At 48.8% G+C, this 17469-nt stretch overlaps 8 protein-coding genes across 8 annotated transcripts; 5 read left to right on the top strand and 3 right to left on the bottom strand.

Moving 5' to 3' along the window:
• Nucleotides 1–321: 321 nt before the first annotated feature.
• On the bottom strand, nucleotides 322–2289 carry EV420DRAFT_1752062 (Dyp peroxidase; the record flags this gene model as incomplete). The annotated part of the gene is made up of 10 exons (XM_060480390.1): nucleotides 322–417; nucleotides 472–599; nucleotides 648–714; nucleotides 772–834; nucleotides 885–1107; nucleotides 1159–1454; nucleotides 1511–1732; nucleotides 1754–1959; nucleotides 2013–2109; nucleotides 2160–2289. The coding sequence occupies 10 exons, from the start codon at nucleotides 2287–2289 to the stop codon at nucleotides 341–343; spliced, it is 1509 nt and encodes a 502-aa protein (XP_060324673.1). The 3' UTR covers nucleotides 322–340.
• A 795-nt stretch (nucleotides 2290–3084) lies between these two features.
• On the top strand, nucleotides 3085–4082 carry EV420DRAFT_1576461 (uncharacterized protein). Its single transcript, XM_060474500.1, has 2 exons — nucleotides 3085–3502; nucleotides 3556–4082. Exons 1-2 carry the CDS (start codon nucleotides 3157–3159, stop codon nucleotides 3594–3596), a joined length of 387 nt encoding a protein of 128 aa, XP_060324672.1. The 5' UTR covers nucleotides 3085–3156; the 3' UTR covers nucleotides 3597–4082.
• EV420DRAFT_1724165 (uncharacterized protein) lies at nucleotides 3790–5427 on the bottom strand (the record flags this gene model as incomplete). Its single annotated transcript, XM_060479805.1, has 3 exons — nucleotides 3790–4607; nucleotides 4670–5300; nucleotides 5350–5427. 3 exons carry the CDS (start codon nucleotides 5425–5427, stop codon nucleotides 4153–4155), a joined length of 1164 nt encoding a protein of 387 aa, XP_060324671.1. The 3' UTR covers nucleotides 3790–4152.
• Nucleotides 5428–8092: 2665 nt separating this feature from the next.
• EV420DRAFT_1649285 (uncharacterized protein) lies at nucleotides 8093–9082 on the top strand (the record flags this gene model as incomplete). The annotated part of the gene is made up of 7 exons (XM_060478289.1): nucleotides 8093–8104; nucleotides 8160–8199; nucleotides 8256–8333; nucleotides 8383–8514; nucleotides 8568–8593; nucleotides 8652–8914; nucleotides 8962–9082. The coding sequence occupies 7 exons, from the start codon at nucleotides 8093–8095 to the stop codon at nucleotides 9080–9082; spliced, it is 672 nt and encodes a 223-aa protein (XP_060324670.1).
• Nucleotides 9083–9765: 683 nt separating this feature from the next.
• EV420DRAFT_1027164 (uncharacterized protein) lies at nucleotides 9766–10912 on the top strand. Its single transcript, XM_060465379.1, has 2 exons — nucleotides 9766–10496; nucleotides 10554–10912. Exons 1-2 carry the CDS (start codon nucleotides 9889–9891, stop codon nucleotides 10624–10626), a joined length of 681 nt encoding a protein of 226 aa, XP_060324669.1. The 5' UTR covers nucleotides 9766–9888; the 3' UTR covers nucleotides 10627–10912.
• Nucleotides 10913–10959: 47 nt separating this feature from the next.
• EV420DRAFT_1484997 (uncharacterized protein) lies at nucleotides 10960–11870 on the top strand (the record flags this gene model as incomplete). The annotated part of the gene is made up of 5 exons (XM_060470152.1): nucleotides 10960–11047; nucleotides 11111–11298; nucleotides 11376–11557; nucleotides 11734–11787; nucleotides 11819–11870. 5 exons carry the CDS (start codon nucleotides 10960–10962, stop codon nucleotides 11868–11870), a joined length of 564 nt encoding a protein of 187 aa, XP_060324668.1.
• Nucleotides 11871–11879: 9 nt separating this feature from the next.
• EV420DRAFT_1027101 (uncharacterized protein) lies at nucleotides 11880–13534 on the top strand. The gene is made up of 3 exons (XM_060465378.1): nucleotides 11880–12607; nucleotides 12665–12802; nucleotides 12854–13534. The coding sequence occupies exons 1-3, from the start codon at nucleotides 12155–12157 to the stop codon at nucleotides 13376–13378; spliced, it is 1116 nt and encodes a 371-aa protein (XP_060324667.1). The 5' UTR covers nucleotides 11880–12154; the 3' UTR covers nucleotides 13379–13534.
• Nucleotides 13535–14027: 493 nt separating this feature from the next.
• On the bottom strand, nucleotides 14028–16100 carry EV420DRAFT_1277980 (uncharacterized protein; the record flags this gene model as incomplete). Its single annotated transcript, XM_060468055.1, has 4 exons — nucleotides 14028–14836; nucleotides 14985–15140; nucleotides 15187–15919; nucleotides 15978–16100. 4 exons carry the CDS (start codon nucleotides 16098–16100, stop codon nucleotides 14028–14030), a joined length of 1821 nt encoding a protein of 606 aa, XP_060324666.1.
• Nucleotides 16101–17469: the final 1369 nt, after the last annotated feature.

Genomic DNA, 17469 nt, shown 5'->3' with positions numbered 1-17469 from the left:
ATGCTGATTTGCCGGCGGCCAAATGGAAAGTGATTTTTGAGTGCAGCACTGCAGCGACGAGAGTGAGCCTTAAATGAATCGGGTATTGACCAAACGGTAGTTTGCATGCCGGTTTTTATGGTAACAAAATCCCATATCATGAGGAATGGAAAACCAAGTCCTGACGGAGATTTATTACTGTAGACTGATTAGTAATCACAGGTGTACTGGTTCGGCATAGATTGTTCATTGAAATGTTATGATAGATGCGTAAAGGCAAATGTTAAAAAATGAAAAGTCGGCATGATCAACAAGGTGGGGTATCCTATAAAAATATTACTGATATCATCCTACTGGTATTTTAGGCGGCAATGGTATTCAATATAGCAGATATTGAAGGCGAGAAGAAATACTCGCCGCCCCGCGATACGACGAAATCTGAATAAAACACTTATTAGCCAACAAATACGTCGTTTTCACGTGAACACGCACCATTCTGCAATGTGATAACACGGTTAGGGTCTGTTGGATCCAGACCAGTAATTGAACGACCCCTCGAAGAGGAATCACTTCCTGCAGATCCGATAATAGCATCCACACCGGTACCGAGCTGGAAGAAACTACAGAATACTTAAACAGGGACACACGAGCAAATGGTGATAACCTACTTTGCATTATTGATCCAGGCCTGCTGCAAAAAGCGGAAACCCAGTCCTATGTTTGATTGGTACGCGACTGTTAGAACACCCATCAATCAGTTGATGTTCATTCACATAAAAAAGTCTGACTAACCAAAAGCCAGACCACGTTCTAGGGAAGGGCTCGTCGTATTGGACTGTGATTCTTCAGGCGTCACTGTAAACATTCCATGAGCTTTCCGGATCCATCTACAAAAGAGAACTAACCTTCAGGTCCGTACGGAATACCAGCGCGAATGATATGTTGCAACCCGTCCTCCGGCGTAAAATCGGCTCGAGGGCGAACCTTCCTGGTATGGGCGGCAAAGGGACACCGAGACTGGTCGCCAAGCCTTTCACCATCATGATGGTAGTTGAAGTTGTTGTTCATTGTAGGGTCCTTCGCCAGCGTGGGGTTGTCGAACAACGGTGCGAGATCAACGGGAGCTCCCTGTAATGATATGTTAGTCGTCGGATAATCTTTCTTCAATAAATAACATACACTTTTCCATCGTCCAAGCATGCGAGCTCCCAACAAGGCGGATCCCTCTTCGGGAGTGAGCACACCAGGCTCAGAAATCGGATTGTCCAACAAGAACTTGTTGAACTCTGGCACAAGCTGTTCCATCTGACGGAAAACGAGGAACGATCCACCTTTAGCCCAGCCCGGACGAGGAATAACATCCCCTGCCTCAGCCAGTAGAATTTCTCCTGGATTGACGGCTATCTGACCCGGTAAAGGCGATTGCGTAAAGCCTTTGATAGCAGGCTGGCTGATACCATCCATGAACCCAAAGTCTGAAGATACATCCTCATCAACAATTATCCTGAGTTATAAACGGAGAAGGACATACGTTCGTGACCTTCCTCTGAACCGGGTCGGGCTGACCCTTGAACGCGATGCAGCTCGCCAATGGAGTCGCTCAAAATCGACAAAATTTGGGACAGAGTCACATCGATATTTTCAACAGTGTCCGATGCAAGGAGCATGACGCCATGAATAGATTTTCCCGCAAATGATTGTACCCAGTTGCTGGTTCCAGGGTCACCGATGGCGGCAGAATCAGCTTCCTGTCCTAAAGTATAGAACATGTCACCTAGATCATCAGTGATACCCAGAGCGCTGAGTCCTGAGTGAGAAAAAGCGAGATTAACAGCTGTTAGAGGCTGGGTGGCGACATCCAATATATCGGTCACAGACGTGATGAAGGGCTGGATATCCGAAGCCAGTTTGCTTTTGAAGCGAGCCGCGTCCTGAATACCAAAAAAGAAGAACAGCTCTTTCTTCTTCTTCATCCCCACTCTGTATTAGCGCGTCAATTAAACGAACAGCGAAGATAGTTTAAATTGACTGACAAGATATCTGCCTGGATGTCAGTCAAGTTTAAACCAACAGTGGTTGCTGCCGATAGAGCTTCTAGGGCAGTTGGTAGATCTGGTTGGGGTGCAGGATCTGTTCGCGAGCTTTAGCTGAGGCCCTGACAAATGTACACAGGCACCTACTATTCAGTATAGATGTTGTGCGCGCAATTGGTAAGGGACGAAGCTGGCTGGGAATATTGGGGAGACCGGTAACATTGAAAACCAAGGAGAGTAGAAGAAGAGTGGCGGAGAGCGTGCTGGAAAACTTCATCTCGGAGGCCAGTGAGAGTGGAGATTCAACCACGCACTCACCTTCTTTATAAGAAAGACGTGAAACTTGCGAGGAGTACTTGGCTCCTCGTTGGACAGCTTCTTTTCCTTCGAAGTCTCACGTGAGAATTGTCCTGTCGATCTTCAAAAGAAAGCAAATGCTTACGAAGGAGTCTATGAGCATAGCCGGAGAACCTAGGCGTATGAGTGAGACAATGAGAAGGCTTCGCTGAGCGCTCCAACGCCAAGAGTAGAGACCTTGAAAGTTTTCAAATTCCCTTCTTTGCGACATAAAGCAAAGAGGACGGTTTACCTAGACGCCGATATCGTATTTAGCATCCGTGGGATTCCGCGGAATCAGAAGTTAATTAGGAGCGGACGATCTGCCTCCGCCGTGCATGTCACGTCTCAATATTCGAATTTCCGGTCCTCTTCTTGCAGTGGCCTCTTGTTGGAGGACATCATCAAGATTTACCTTCAATTCCTTCCACGAAAGGCCTGACTTTGTCATATTGAGCCTGTTTTCCCTTCCCTCATGACTCAAACTCGACCGAGACATACTTAGAACGCTACTCCAGCTTGAGACACTTTCGAGGTCCTGTACAGCCAGAATCCCGATACCCGGATGATCAGAGTAGAACTTGTTGTTTCAATGCACCGCAAATCGACAACGAGAGCTAGCACTAGTAGATCGACTCTCATTTTGAAAACCAAACGGTTTTGCTGAATCCAAGGTTCGAAGTGCGCGGTCCGAAGTTCCGGACACGGGAGATACAATATTCCCACGCCTACTTGTTGATGACAACGGCCATGGACTGAGGCTGTGTGTCTCTCTCTTGACCTCCTTATCCTTCCTCAACTCAACCTCATGCCGAACGTCACCCAGGAATCCATGATCCCTCAACCAATACGCATACCTCGACATCGTCTCCAAGGAGGCTTCCTCATCAGCCCAGAAACGGCTCTCGAATGGGCTTCAAGACTCGAAAATAGGCCGGTGACAGAAATTCTCGTGGCATGGAGAACCATCGTCCTACGGGTTAGCCGTACGGGTGCAAGGTTATCAATGGTGGGAGTACTGTACAGTCAGTTCATGGTCGTCACGCAGCAGAAGACGTTCCGCCGTGGCTACTTGGGCATGGATCCGTCAGAAATACCTCAGTTCAGGGAGGGAGCGCTGGAGGCTATCGTGCGAAAGATGTTGAAAGAAGATAGTACGTCTGTCTAAATGCGAGCTTCACAGAACAAAGCTCATTGCAATGTCAAGGTATCCATGACCCCGTATTTGCTACTACCTTAGACTACTAGAGTCTGATGACTCTGAATACGTATTCTTTCTACATTTTGGTCCTTCCAAATACGATGACCCCTAAGGAATGTCTTTGAATACCGACAACTGATTCTGCCACAGTCGATTCATGACATTGTTTTTGAATTCATTCGATTAACATTATCCTTCTTGTTCATCGACGACAAAACCGGTTTGAAGGGCGAAGAATGCTGGTCTTCCAAGCACGTTTAAATTTGACGCAGGTGCTAATTGCAAACGTTTAAATGAAACTGACAATAAAGACGACATGCTGGAACGAAGGGACATCAGCACGAGCGGTGGTGTTGGCCGTCTACCACCTTGATCAATCTTTCTTATTGGCTGCATCGAGTGCGAAGACTCAGAAGAGTCTTTCTCCACAAGATGTCGTATCGTCTCCGACGCCGATGCGTGTGTGCAGCTTACCGGAATGTTAGAAAGAATGCCTACTGGTGTACTACCTACGAGACGGGCTACTGCTTGTTGTTTATGTCAAAACAGGCATCTTATCATAGAACGGTGGATAATATATACATTTTATCATATCTATCCAATTCACAAATCCTCCCAATTTGTATCCTCAACGGTATCTACATCGAGCATGCCCCTCGCACCCAGGAGCGGGAGCTTTCCACAAACCCACTCTATGAAATCTAGTCGTTGTGAAAGAAAAAGACGAAGGTAATCAGCGCGAGGCTTAGATATCACCGTCAGTCGTCGAAACACGTTCATATCTGGGCCTGTCAAGACCTCATCCAACCTCGACCACTGTCTCCTCCACGCATTATCATCCATGAAGACACCCAAATGTATGGGAGGCACTACCACCAGTGTAAGCATCTCCAACATGATAGGTCCATTAGCACCGACTAAAGAATCGAGCAACCATCTCATGGTCTTGACATGCCAACAGGAATAATCATTTTCTATCTCAATCTTCAGCACCGGCATCGTCAGGGGAAGCACGTCGAGCTGAGCTGGCCATTCCGACATTACATTTATACGATACTCTTCAATTCATTCAAACCATCATCAGTGTACGTTATACCGAAAAAACAAAGACCTCACTCACTCGTCTCACGAATCCGAATATCCAAGCTCCTCAATGACCTCGCCGCACGGACAAACGCGCATATCAAAGAGAGGTACTCCCCAGGAGGGTACATGATACAAAGCCCACGCAGGGAATCCACATACACCGCTCGTAGCTCTCGCCGATGGATGAGGAACTCCACGACAGATGCATGGAACGATGTTCCCCACATCGATATCTTGTTGATCTTCGGAAGCAACCCGCTGCCAACGCTCCCAAGCTCCACAAGAAAATCCTGCCGGAATCGTATCGCGCTCAAATCGAGGCTCGTCAGCCTGGGGATCTGACAGATGAGGTGGTGGAGCGACCATGGATCTGGGAATTGGAGCCTGTCGAGATGGAGGGTGGTTAGGTTTGGAAGGGATGATAGGAATGGGGTTAAGCTGAGGATTGGACTGGCGCCCCGGCAGATTGTGATGTTCTTGATGTATGGGAGGATGCTTTGGGAGACTGAATCGTCGGGTGTGTGCTTGAGCTCGATGCTGTGTAAGAGGTGTGCACGGGTGCGGAGGTAGAACAGTCGGCAGACGAAAGAACAGGCGATGAGCGCGTCTTTGTCATCCCAGAGGTAATCGATGATTTCGTCGATGAGTTCAGGCGGGATGCTGAGCTGCATTGCGCGTCAGGATATTTCCAGATTTTCCTGGACGATCACGTACAGAGTGGTGCCTCATTGTATGAACCGAATCTTCCGTGCTGTGCAAGGGCGAGAGCGTATTGGAAGACGACGCAGACATTTTATTATTTCATGCTTCCGAAAGCAGTATCTTGATTCCGACGATTCCGCGTCACGATTGAAAAATGCTGGTGGAAGCCAGGTCCCAAACGCTGGGTCAAAGCTTGGGTAGTGACCGTAGTGTTGGAGAGATTTGCAGAATTTGAAATCGGAAAAACTCTGATGATGAGATCACGCGGACGAACGCGTCACGGTCGAAAAACACCAAGTTCAAATATAAGAATTATTGGTATGTATTTAATGCATAAAATGGACCATACTTTCTCACAAGACACGATCTAACCTCAAGGGTGTACCATGCAAGAAAGAAAAAAGTATTCGGAAAGTCACGCGGTCGCCAATATTGTCAGGGTGTTTCCTGTCGAGCATGCTCCCAGGTCGTGTGTAGGGTGTTGGCGAGGCAGATGTTAAGTTTACGGCCGTCGACATCATACAGTAGCCATCACTTCAACCAACGCACATGCTGTAAAGACGCTTTCTCTGCCCATGGAGCTGCGATTCCTCGGGATTTTGAGTACGATCTTCCCGAGTTTACATTTTTGTGGTGGAAAGGCCAAGTCATAGCGCGACATATTGATAGTGATTTCTAATGGATACAGAAGCACGAGTGTCTTAGGACGAATCAGCACTCTAAATATTCGCGAGTGCAAATCACAGCGTACCAGACAGCTGAAGTCCACCAGCTTCTCATTCCATCAGCCCCTCAGCCCTTCCTGTCATGATTCCCCGAACGTTATCGAAGCTCTACCAGCTGGACGAGTGATGCCAAAGGATCCAAGAATGACAGGTTCATCCTGTTCTGCCAGCAACCAATACTGCAAGATAACATTCAGCAGGGTGAACCAGAGCAACGAGATCGTTGATACTAAGGCCGTTTATCTTTTGCAAGTGACAACTATTTCGCCAGAGAATCGACGTCGCAAGCATTGGACGTAGAGGATTGGACATGGCGGTTTTGGCAAAAGAGGAAGTTGTGATCACCGTGACTTCACCACCATCGTCGATTCTTGCGGATGCGGTTTTCTGGCCCCTCTCACACTTTCCTAATACCCAAATGCGCGTTCATCAGCACTTCCCAGTAGCTATTCAACATAACGTTCGAGGTTTTAGGAACCAACGCCGGGTATGCAGTCGTATCATGCTTATATGCCAGGGTCAAGCGTTCATGGTGGAGGTCGAGCATGGAAAGTTATGAAATCGACGTGTTTCTTGAAATGATTCTACGCCATGACGACGAGTTCTATCAGAAGACGCGATAAACAAAAGACCGGAAGGAAGGAATGTAGGCTTACCTACCACCTGAGGCAACAGCGGTGAACATCCCGCTGCACTGCACGGGCCAGGAGGACTTCTCTGAAGGAAAAGAGGTCTGAATTATTGGTATACGTCGATAACCAAGGTCGGGTACGGTACGGTACCCAAGGTCGCAGGAAAGCGTGACAGAAGAACAAGGCGGTGGTACGGTACGGTACGGTACAGTCGTCACGCGTCATGGTCGATGAAAAAGGTTGTACATAGCTTGTTTGGCACTGTCACTTGCCTCCTACAATGGTGACCATCAGCGACTGCGAAATTGTTTACTGCACCATGGATTACTTTTGAAAAACGTGTCTTTCGACAATCCAAATATGTCGGAAGAGCTTTCCGAGTTCGAGTCTTTCGAATTCTCAACGATCAAGAGGATATCGCGATACGGAACATTCTTCAATGAATCTGTTCTTGAGTCACTCTCCCGGCCGGTCGACGTCGACTCTCAGTGAGTTCCGCATCGAGTATCCCCCAGTCGAATATCTGTCTTCCATATGCATCTTCTTCCGCGCGGCGTCAGGCTCTCTGAAGAGCTTTGACATTCATTTCCGTTATGGGGGTGAGTGGTACTATTTGATGTCGTCAATGCTTTCTGACCGAGCTGAAGCTTACACGCCTGGTTGGTGGTCAAGCTGGTCGGTTCAAACCCGGTGATTTGACCTCCAACATCAGCAGCTCCTTCACAAATACGGGGTGCTCGTGTTCTGACTGAAATCAGAAAATGACAAGAGAACACAGGAGACGACCTACCAGCATCGACAGATTGCACTTTATGCGCGTAACTGAGTCCTAATATGACGCAAGGGAAGTCGGAGTCGAAACGGACATCAATACAGCCCATTCGAAAGCGAGAAATTCTGGTTTTTGTTGTATTCCTGAGACAGCGCGTTGAAGCTTTGGTACTTGCTGAAGAGATGAACTCTTGGGCGCGTCACGTCCACGATTCTCTAAAGGCCGACGTTCCAGCACGACCCTCGACGCAGATGGACCTTACGCACCAGAAACTACAGTTGGCTACTATCGGAACCGTGCATTCAAGCTACCCTGAACTGCGCTCGTCTCGAACGTGAAGATGCTGGCCGATAGTCGTGGTCGACGATGAAGGTTTGTTTGGCGTCGCCAAGACTCAACAAACAATGTCGGTCCGTCCCCACCACAACTGTCTTCGCGCGATGCTGTTCCATGCTGAAGCGCTGAATGTCGCGTCTTTTGTTAGAGGCAGTTATCAGATTTGTGAAGCTGACGATTATGGGCTCATTGACCGCGACGTTGAGCAGAGGCCTTCGCTGCACCATGGACTACATTGACTCGTAGCAGGACAAGGACCATTTCATCGCAGGGTTATGTAGGTGGTAGGCATGGGTTGTCAGGTACATACTCATCTCTGTCGAATGCACTCCCTCGTTGCTTATGCTTTCCTACTAGGCTTGTGTACTGGTGTCATTTGGTGTTCTAAGTTTTATCGGTATGCATCTCTACTTCTCTTTTTCCCCCTCAAGCTGATTGTCGGTCATAGAATAGAACGTTTCGTGACCAGTCAGGATAAAGCAATTTTCACCGCATATCCTCGGGAGAGTAGCGAATTGAGGTGCACCAGCAGTAAGGAAATTGGGGAACCAGAATCACTGTATGCTTATCTACTCTTCAGATTTCTTGAGAGTGTGGTGCACGATGGGCTGGGTCCAGATCAACAAATATACCTTTCGTGGCTGCGACGGGGGCGTTACAAATGAGCGTGGTGATACGCCTTTCCCTTTGGTCGTGGCGCACGGCAGGCCAGGTCAGTCTTGATTAGTGCTGGTCGAATGCCTGTCTCACCAATGGCTACTCCAGTTCTGTTACGACCATCGAATAGCGTAGTATGACAAGGCTAAGTTACACGCCCACCATAGCCCCCTGGCTCGTATCCCTAACAAGTTATATTGGCTGCTTCTTCAAATTCTCTTTCCCAGTCATCTTCTACAAACTCCTGTTCGACGCATTGCCCTGAACCCTTTCCCCTCGGCTATTATTATCTTCATCAACAAACCGGCCAACTCCTGGGACACTTCTGCAGCCAGGATGGGTTCGGTTTACTTGGCCTTCATGGGGTGGTTTAAAGTTCGAGGTACGCAGACGCTACACCACTCGGTGTATACCAACTTGTTCGCGGATATGGGGATGTGGAACATGGGAACCGAGTAAGGCGTTTCTGGACGTTCTTGATGCATGCTGACAGACCTTGTAGGTTCATGGGAGATCTGAATACATGGAGCCCCTTGACCGCGTTCATGTCCGCACAGATATCGGTCAGGTTGAGCCTATACTATGTGCCTAATGGCACAACCTCTCCGCCGTCAGATCGTTGAAAGAGTTTGTCCTTGATGGCTTATACATAGCTTGTATCCAGCTAGGTATAGTACCACTCTTCGTGTCAATGCTCTTCCATAAATTGATTCGGGATAAAGGACTCGAATGCAGAGATCGTGAAACGTTCGATAGACCTCGTGCTCTGGCTTCCAAATCGTCAGATGCTTCGAAGTACAGATTCAGCTACTCATGACGAGTCGTAGGTTGTATGTTCAACCAACACCACTTGCTTGGCATCGCTACGAAAGCATCAGAGGACATGTCCGCCATCGAAGGCCGACAGCCTGAACGTATTCATGGCTTACACTTGGATCGGCTCTGGTACCGAAGTGTCAGATCACAGTAACTATTCTCTCCTCGACGCTACACCCCACGAAATTGGTCTTTTCCAAACGGTGTACCGCAGGCAGTGCTCGTCAGCGGGATGGCGGCGGGAGCGTAATTATCACCCAAGACTTTGGATCTTCGTAAAACACCTTCCCCGATTATGTTCGCACGAACGAGCCCATACACTGGTAACAGTGGTCGGAGGAGACTGGCGCCGTGACAAGGGGACTATTTTCGACTGATGCTCCCTTGTTCGGTTCCCCAAAATCATGAAAATAGCTTTTTCATGATTTTCTGGTCGCGTCATACGTGCTATTCGTTGTCCTTCACTCGACCTGGGCATTCATTTTGTTTCTACTCCATGACTGATGACCACCGCCGCCCAGAGGAGACGACTCGGAAAGCTATAAGAGAGGGCTTGAACCAGCAGGTATTCTCAAGCTCTCACAATTGTACAGCTTATTAATCTCACTTCACCATGTTCGCTCGTATCTCTGTCTCTGCTTTCCTGGCTCTACCTCTCCTTGCCAGCGGCGGTGTCATTCCTGTCGTCCTTCCCCGTGATGCTATGACTACGAGCTCCCCCGTCTTGGGCAGGCAGGTTGTAACAATCTCCCCAGTCACTCCAGTCCTTCCCCGTGATGAATCGGACGATGGTGCGGTTATTACAGCCAGGCAGATTATTCCCGCCCTTCCAGCACCTCCCGCCCCTCCCGCCCCTCCAGCTTTCCCAGCTTTCCCAGCCCCTCCCGCCTTTCCGGCACCTCCTGCTATTCCAGCCCTTCCCCTTCCGGGCCTTCCGACCCTTCCTCTTCCTGGCCTTCCGAACCTTCCCCTTCCAGGCCTTCCGACTCTTCCCCGTGACGAATCGAGTGCTATTACGGGCAGGCAACTTCCGGCACTTCCCGCCTTTCCCGCTCCTCCTGCCATTCCAGCCCTTCCCCTAGGCCTTCCGACTCTTCCCCTTCCAGGCCTTCCGACCCCCCCCCTCCCAGGCCTTCCGACCCTTCCCCGTGACGAATCCAGTCTAACGGGCAGGCAGGTTGTTACAATCTCCCCAGTCCTTCCCGCCCTTCCCCGTGGACAATGATTTCGTTAGTACTTGGTTAGTACTGCTGTCTTTCAAGTTAATAATACGCTCACCTCTCCTCCAAACAGAACAGCCTTGTTTCGCCCGGCAACAAGGAAATTTTCAAGAAACGGAGCGTTTATGTGATTTTGTAAAGTAGTACCTTCGTTCGTAAATATAGAGAAAACAACATTGCTGGATAGTAGCAAATAATGCCAATGACTATTAATGATTCCGCTATATATTGCTCGGAGTTTCCTGTGAAGTGAAGCATAACTCTCCTTATCGACTAAGATCGATCCGCTGGAATATAGATATTTGAGTTCTAGTGTGCAGAATGATATCACGTCGTCTAAGCATTGATGTATGTTACTACCAGGGAGAAAGTGTGTACACACATAAGCATTGCATGGGTCCAACGCAAGGAGAAGATCCCGTAAGGCGCCGGCAAAGTCCGACATCCGTCTCCCTCTTACCACCATGACTGCCGCCGTCCGACCGATACATTGCTGGCCGTGCTCACTGCCTGCTTTCCTGCTGTTCCTTCTGGTCGTCTCGTTGATTCCTGGTACTGCTACCAGCACTCTGTGTTCATTTTGACATCGTTGTTGCGCTCTTGTCTACATTTAAGATACTGAGCGCGTCAACATACAAGATCGTTTCGTTCCTTCCTTCCGCAACTATACATATATCTGCACATGCAAACGCTCCGCCATGAACCTGCTTGATGGACCAGTCACCGCCAGAGCATCCCGACATCGGTCCAGCCTCTTGTCGGCACCTTGCAACCAATTGATTCTAGGAGGGAGTAATGTCAAGGTTCGTCGTTTAACTCTCATGATTTTTCTCGTCGCTAACCTGCTTTTAAAGTGATTCATAGTGAGGAACGTTGGCAGTCCATCTTCAGCAATATCTCGGTCAGATACCTCGGCATCCTTTTGAGATTCTGGCGCCGTTTTCTGCGATGGGACCTGTCGTCCTTGAGCTTGAAGCTTGAAGCTTCGAAGAGAAATCGATCCTTTGGAGTTGGAGATCAAAAAGAACGTGTCTCGTGGCTGCAATATCATACTTTCATAAGGTGGGTTTTCCCTCCGACTGCTTTTCCCAATGTAACACGTTACGCGATGGTATAGAGTTTAGGCCTAGCTTTTAGCCATCGTTTCGAAAATATGGCGATATCGATGAAGAGTCACAACTAGGGAGCTAGTCGTGTTTCTATAGTTCTTCCTGATCCCCGGCTCGGCCTATTTTCAGCGCCTTAGCGCCTATCCGCCCCGAACCCTCATCCCTGGCAGGTCTACGCCAGTGGTACGCGAATTCGCCTCATCGTTTTGTGCAGGGGCAACCCCATCGATGATTCGCAGATGGCGACCGTGAACATCTGGAGATAATATATGCCTTGGGATAATTTGACAAGGTTTCTCTCTGACACGTAGCACGGCTTAAACTTGTAATTCGCGGAAGCTGCCACAAATGCGACGGAGATTGCATACATGTCCATGTTGGAAGGGCCCAGTCGCGATAAATGCGGTGTATCTGTTGTGCGATGCGCCTTAAGTGTGGGCTTTCATAGACCTTGATCCTGACGTCGACGATCGAGGACGACTCGAAAGGTGTTTGCCCCTAAAATACTTATGTAACCGAGGACTCAGTGATTGAGACCTTGCGCCCCTCCATGCCTACTCCAGAGCAGGAATTCGTACGCCTTCACGTCCAACCTTTTCATGGTCGAGATGACACTCCAGCTTCAGCCGCCTGGATCCCTTGTCTCGAAATACCCCTTCATCGACTATCCGAGTTCTCTTTAAAGCCCTACAGATGGTTATGTTACGCCGGCTACTGCATCATGGGCGCAGAGGGCAGCCTCTCGTTCGACCCGGATTCTACGGAATTCGATTACGATGCGCCTCTCCGTCCTTGCGACCTCTATTACCACGCCCACGGTCCAATATTTCCTATCGATCCAGATCTCGAAAACGCTAGTAAAACAAGCTATTCAACCGGCCTTTCTGATTCATCCCCTCTCAAAACTTTGATTCTCGAGCGTGATGAATCTTGTGTTGCCACGAATATAGATGCTTCGTATTGCCGTGCTGCTCATTTAATCGTGCAGAGCCAAGGTAGTCAGGTACATAATTTCTTGACTAGATGCCTTGTCAGTCTTGGTGCTGACACTACTCCTTAGTACATCAGAATGTACACGGAGGGACGAAGCGGGGGAAAAGACGAGGACGTCATTGATGATATCGATGATCCACGAAACGGGCTGCTCGTCAATGTGCTATTACACGGGGTCCTTGGCCAGCGCGCTGCCATTCTTCCGGTATGAATTTTACTCGTCATCAGGTTCACCGGGTTCGTCACCTCAACACAGACCCCAAATTTTATAATGAAGACAACACATGTGGTTGACACTGAGACTACACCAGATGCTCCTCGCTGGACGTTGCATTTCTTTGTGGAACCTAATACTCCCGGGACTCCATATGAAGCTATCCCACCTGGTGGGGCCCTCCGCGTACCTCCTGATGGTGAGCGTGATACTTGGCCACCTCAATGTCTGTTCGCAGCAGTCTACGCCTCGGCGCTGCTCACAACATGGCCTGCGAAAGATTTCTTGAAGCAGGTGAGATCGTACTGGTCAAGTTCATTCTATCCGGGCGCGGAGCAGAGTCGCGAGGAGGCTGCGGAGCGTAAAGCGAGGGTTTATTCTGAGAAGAGAGCGAGGCGGGACGGCGAGATGGATACATTTGATATGCTTTTGATAGTTTCACAGGCCCGTGCTCGCAAGGCCTTGGCAGCCATGGACCGGGACCCTGTATCTCAGCAAGAGTCTGCTCAAAAGGCGAATGATGATGCACGAGGGAAGGTGCTTCCTTGGCTTCAAGGCATTGATTAGGTAGTGATGAAATATTTGTACTGTATTTCTGATAAGTATCTTTGACTGCTGTTTCGCGCTTAAAAATAATCTCGGCCTTTTCCTTCCAACAACACTTGGTATCTTCGATGTGTCTTTGACTACAAATTTCCGTCATCTTTATGGAGCTTCCAACGATGGACACCAATAACCACAGCGCTTGCTTCGTTACGCCCTCGTGGCTCCTGAGCACCTGAAGATTCACGGCGAAGAGTACCACCAGACGAGCTGTTGGGAGCAGGCCAGGTCTGTCATGTGCTTGTCTTCCAGCTAGTTTCCTCACCCACCGACCCTCTATTGTTCTCCCCATAGCTGCCATCCTTCTCTTTCTTCATCAGCAACCCAGTAGTACACCCAGCTCAGTCGACGAAGAATTCTAGGCCTCAGCTTGCTCATTCAGCACAGTTAAGATGATCAACATTCGTTCGACAGTGAACATACTCAGAAACGATAACACGTCTACTATTAGCTTACCTGCCCATCTTACAGATCGGAATACCAAACACAAGCAAGAATTCTTCGACAAGGGCTCCGCCAGATGCATAATTTAGAAGTCTTACTAACACAGTGTCTACAGGAAGGAGGACGAAGAAGCGAAAAGTAATTTCGAAGCGACACAAAACCTAATCCATCACCTACGAGACCGTTTTCCATGTTCGTTCGGCACGTTGCGAGTTTTCATTTCCACGTCTGGTCTCTCTGAGGAGCTAGTCTGAGATAGAGAGAGACGCCGAGCTTTGTTATCTTCGTATATGTCATCGAGATCCTCTTCGTCCTCGTGCAAGTCTGGCAGTGATGGAACCTGGTTGATCGGGGCAGTCGAAACCTCTTCGTTCTCTATCTCTTGATCAAGGACGCTGCCAGTCACCTCTGCAACTTTCGAGATATCACCCGCAAGCTCTTGAGTAGAATCAGATCGGAAGGGGCGGTGCCATGCCAAAGGTGTCGTTTCATAAATGTACATGCGTTTCTTGGCAGATTTGAAGAAGGAGCGGAGGCCATATATCGGTGCGAATTCCGAGTGCTCGACATGGGGAAAGTCCAGGTTTGCTTCCAAGCGCAGGTACTGATTCTTTAGAAAACGCCTGGCTTTCGACAAGGCCTCTGCTGCATGAGTGTACTCCGTCGGAAGATTACCGATGTGTCGATCATGCGCTTCTTTGTTCAACAGGAACATAGTACGACTGTTAGACCCTGCTGAGGAGTGTGGGAAGAGGCTCTTGTAGCTCGAAATTTGGTATTGTTGACGGGTAACCTTCCCAGAGGCTGGGACAGAAGATAACAGTGCGTGTTCCCCAATCCACCATAAGGACTCCAGGTCATGAAGGAAGTTGTGGGGGATGCAGGTAAAAAGGATCTGGTCGTCGAGCAACGGTGAATCATCAGTTCCTTCAGCAAGGTTCGCCATGCCTTCAGCCTTAGGCTTGCCAAATATACGATCTTCATCTTCCTCGTCTGTATCGTCGTCAACAATGCCTTCCTCCTGTGGGCGAAACAAATAATTCTGTACTTGAATTTCAACCGGCATGAACATGGCAGTACCCTGTTACTGATGTCAGACAATTAAACTGTCCCATAAGAAATCAACTCGCCGTTTTCCGGTCTCCAACACCTCGATCAGACAGAAATTTCTTTGAATATTCCATATCTGTTATTTTGGTGATTTTCGAGCCCTCCATCCAAATTAGATTCCCGCCACTGAGGTCTCGGTGTACATAACCGCCCTTGTACATCCATTCCAGTCCTGGTGAAGTTTTGGGTAAAACGTCAATAACAACAATGAGCCATACCTTTTGTAGCACTTGCAAGTGCATGTAACACGTCACCAGGATGCGCCAGTGAGTCCAACGGCGTGCCTACGTCCTTGTAGATGATCCGGCAGTGTTTCTTGTCGCTATATCGACATCTTGGATCCATCCCTACCTCCGCAGGTCCCCCGTCAGGTGCGTCCTTTGGTGTCGCAATTGTTGAGCCAGTTACTTGTGATGACGTTCCTTTGTCAGAAAAATCAGATGACGCGAGGGCGCCAATTAGGAAAGTGTGGAACTGGTCGGGAAGTCGCCTCCTCATGAAAGACCCCGTTTTATCGATTTTCCCATCACAGGTTACCAGTTCACAGTTCTCGATCTCCACAAAATGTTGTTTGAAGTCCTCCCCGTCTGTCCCTGAGTTTTGGATATTTTCAAAAAGAGACCGCTGTATGTCACCTTCAGTCGTGGCGTCATCAGGAATCCAGACATCCTTCAGAGCGTAATACTTATCCTCTGGGTCGCCAACGCGATAAACCTTCCACACGCGACTGCCGCGACTGATCAGACCAGCCGCGCGGAAGGAGCTCAGGCACTCGACGGTTCGATATACTTGGCGGCCGACGTGGTAATCGTATTGAATCTTATATTGGGTATTATTCCCAGAAGATTCTTGCACCGGTACTGCAACGCGCTGAACCGTCGGATCAAAACCAAGATCCTCCAAAGAGGAGAAGATGAGAGATATGATGTAGTGAATGAGGGGTCGTGGGTTCTGAACAGCGGTGAGCGCTGGGAACACAACCAACGAAACCAAACGACGTGAGACTTACGGAGATGAAATCGAAAGCCTGAGTGACAAACACATGGGATCTCGAAAAAAACCAGAACCTCATCGACGTGTCCCCGATGGTGGTACCGCGGATGAACCTACGGCAAGGGTCGGAGTATAGCATCTGTACAGCGTTGCCAGAGATCTTTCTGACATTCTAGTGTTGTGGATCAGCCAAAAAGAGTAGGATAAAAAAACAGAAGGTAAATCACGTCACAGAGATCCCGCACACGGTTTCTCAACTTGTATTCTTCAATAGTGGCCAGATCACAGGCCATCAAGTCCTACACAGACGTAAGCCCCGTGATAATTATGGAACACAAATGCCACTTACTTTGCTGCTCCCGCCGGTGTTGTGTAGCTGGTTATTCACTTTAGGAGAATTCTTCGCGACAATGCGGGCCTTCCTCGATGCACGCAACCTCGTATGCCCATCTGACATGAAACCACCGTTTCTCCCTTCGGACAGGGCAATTTTGTCGGCTCTTGTCTCCATGAAAATGGTGGTCGTCTGCTGGGAGACAACAGCTCGCGCTGCAGTAGCGACATCCTTCCAGAGATCCTGCATGTGCTGAAAAGTCGCGTTCTCATTGACCTCGCTTTCTGCCGGTGTCTTCGGAAAATGTTTCCAACGCTCATTTATTAACACTTTGCGCTTCACAAGCTCGTTGAAAACTTTATCGACGTCCTGTACACGCACTGGAGGAACGACAGAGTCAAGGTAGAATTGAACGGAAACTTGTGGAATGGTTGGAGAAAGGTCTTTGATGACCATATCGCGGTGGTATGCCATATCGTCGTGTGCAAAGCGACCGATTTCGGTACTGTTGATCATACCGAGAGGTGAAGAAATATTAGACGAGAACGCGACGCGACACGGTGGTATCGGTTCAACGAGTGATGGGAAAGTTTTTCTAAGTTTGGGTGATAACGTAACGGGTCCGACGGTCCGAATAGCAAGGGAGCGCGATAAAACAGGACTAGTCGACGGAATTAATATTATCGAGTACATGAAAGAGATAAAGCTCCAAGGCGTTGGCGTCCTACTCCAGCTATTCATCTCTTCCTCAATAGTAACACTCCTTCCCTCCCTGCCACATTTAAACCTATCCCAAAGCTATCCTCGCTCTCGAGTCTCCCTTTCATTCACATCCTTTTCCGAGTCCTATGGCATCTCCACGCTCTTATCTCCTATCTCCCCAGGTTGAAAAAACCTTGATTTGAAAAACGTGTTTTTCGACAATCAAAACATCAGGAGATTTTTCCGAGTCCGAGATCAAGAGGATATCCCTATACGGACCATCCTTCAACGAACTTATCGTCGAGGCGCCCTTTCACCGGGTCGACCTATGAGCGACTCTCTTCGTGAACTCCCCATCGACCATCTTCTGACGGAGTATCTGTCTTCCGTATGCACCCTCGTCTGTGAAGCATCGGGCTCTGAAGAGCTTCAGCACCCATTTCCGCTATGGAGGTGAACGGTACTACTCAAA

The sequence above is a fragment of the Desarmillaria tabescens genome (genome assembly GCF_030435595.1).
Source record: "Desarmillaria tabescens strain CCBAS 213 chromosome Unknown EV420scaffold_59, whole genome shotgun sequence".
Taxonomy (NCBI): domain Eukaryota; kingdom Fungi; phylum Basidiomycota; class Agaricomycetes; order Agaricales; family Physalacriaceae; genus Desarmillaria; species Desarmillaria tabescens.
This window is presented reverse-complemented; position numbering and strand designations above follow the sequence as displayed.

Bases quoted from the DNA above. Each gene is read 5' to 3' on its own strand.
- EV420DRAFT_1576461 (XM_060474500.1), top strand. From the start codon at position 3,157: ATGCCGAACGTCACCCAGGAATCCATGATCCCTCAACCAATACGCATA. The intron at 3,503-3,555 runs GTACGTCTGTCT...TGCAATGTCAAG, and splicing joins AAAGATGTTGAAAGAAGATA to GTATCCATGACCCCGTATTT.
- EV420DRAFT_1027164 (XM_060465379.1), top strand. From the start codon at position 9,889: ATGTTCGCTCGTATCTCTGTCTCTGCTTTCCTGGCTCTACCTCTCCTT. The intron at 10,497-10,553 runs ATGATTTCGTTA...TAATACGCTCAC, and splicing joins CCCGCCCTTCCCCGTGGACA to CTCTCCTCCAAACAGAACAG.
- EV420DRAFT_1027101 (XM_060465378.1), top strand. From the start codon at position 12,155: ATGCCTACTCCAGAGCAGGAATTCGTACGCCTTCACGTCCAACCTTTT. The intron at 12,608-12,664 runs GTACATAATTTC...ACTACTCCTTAG, and splicing joins TGCAGAGCCAAGGTAGTCAG to TACATCAGAATGTACACGGA. The intron at 12,803-12,853 runs GTATGAATTTTA...ACCTCAACACAG, and splicing joins AGCGCGCTGCCATTCTTCCG to ACCCCAAATTTTATAATGAA.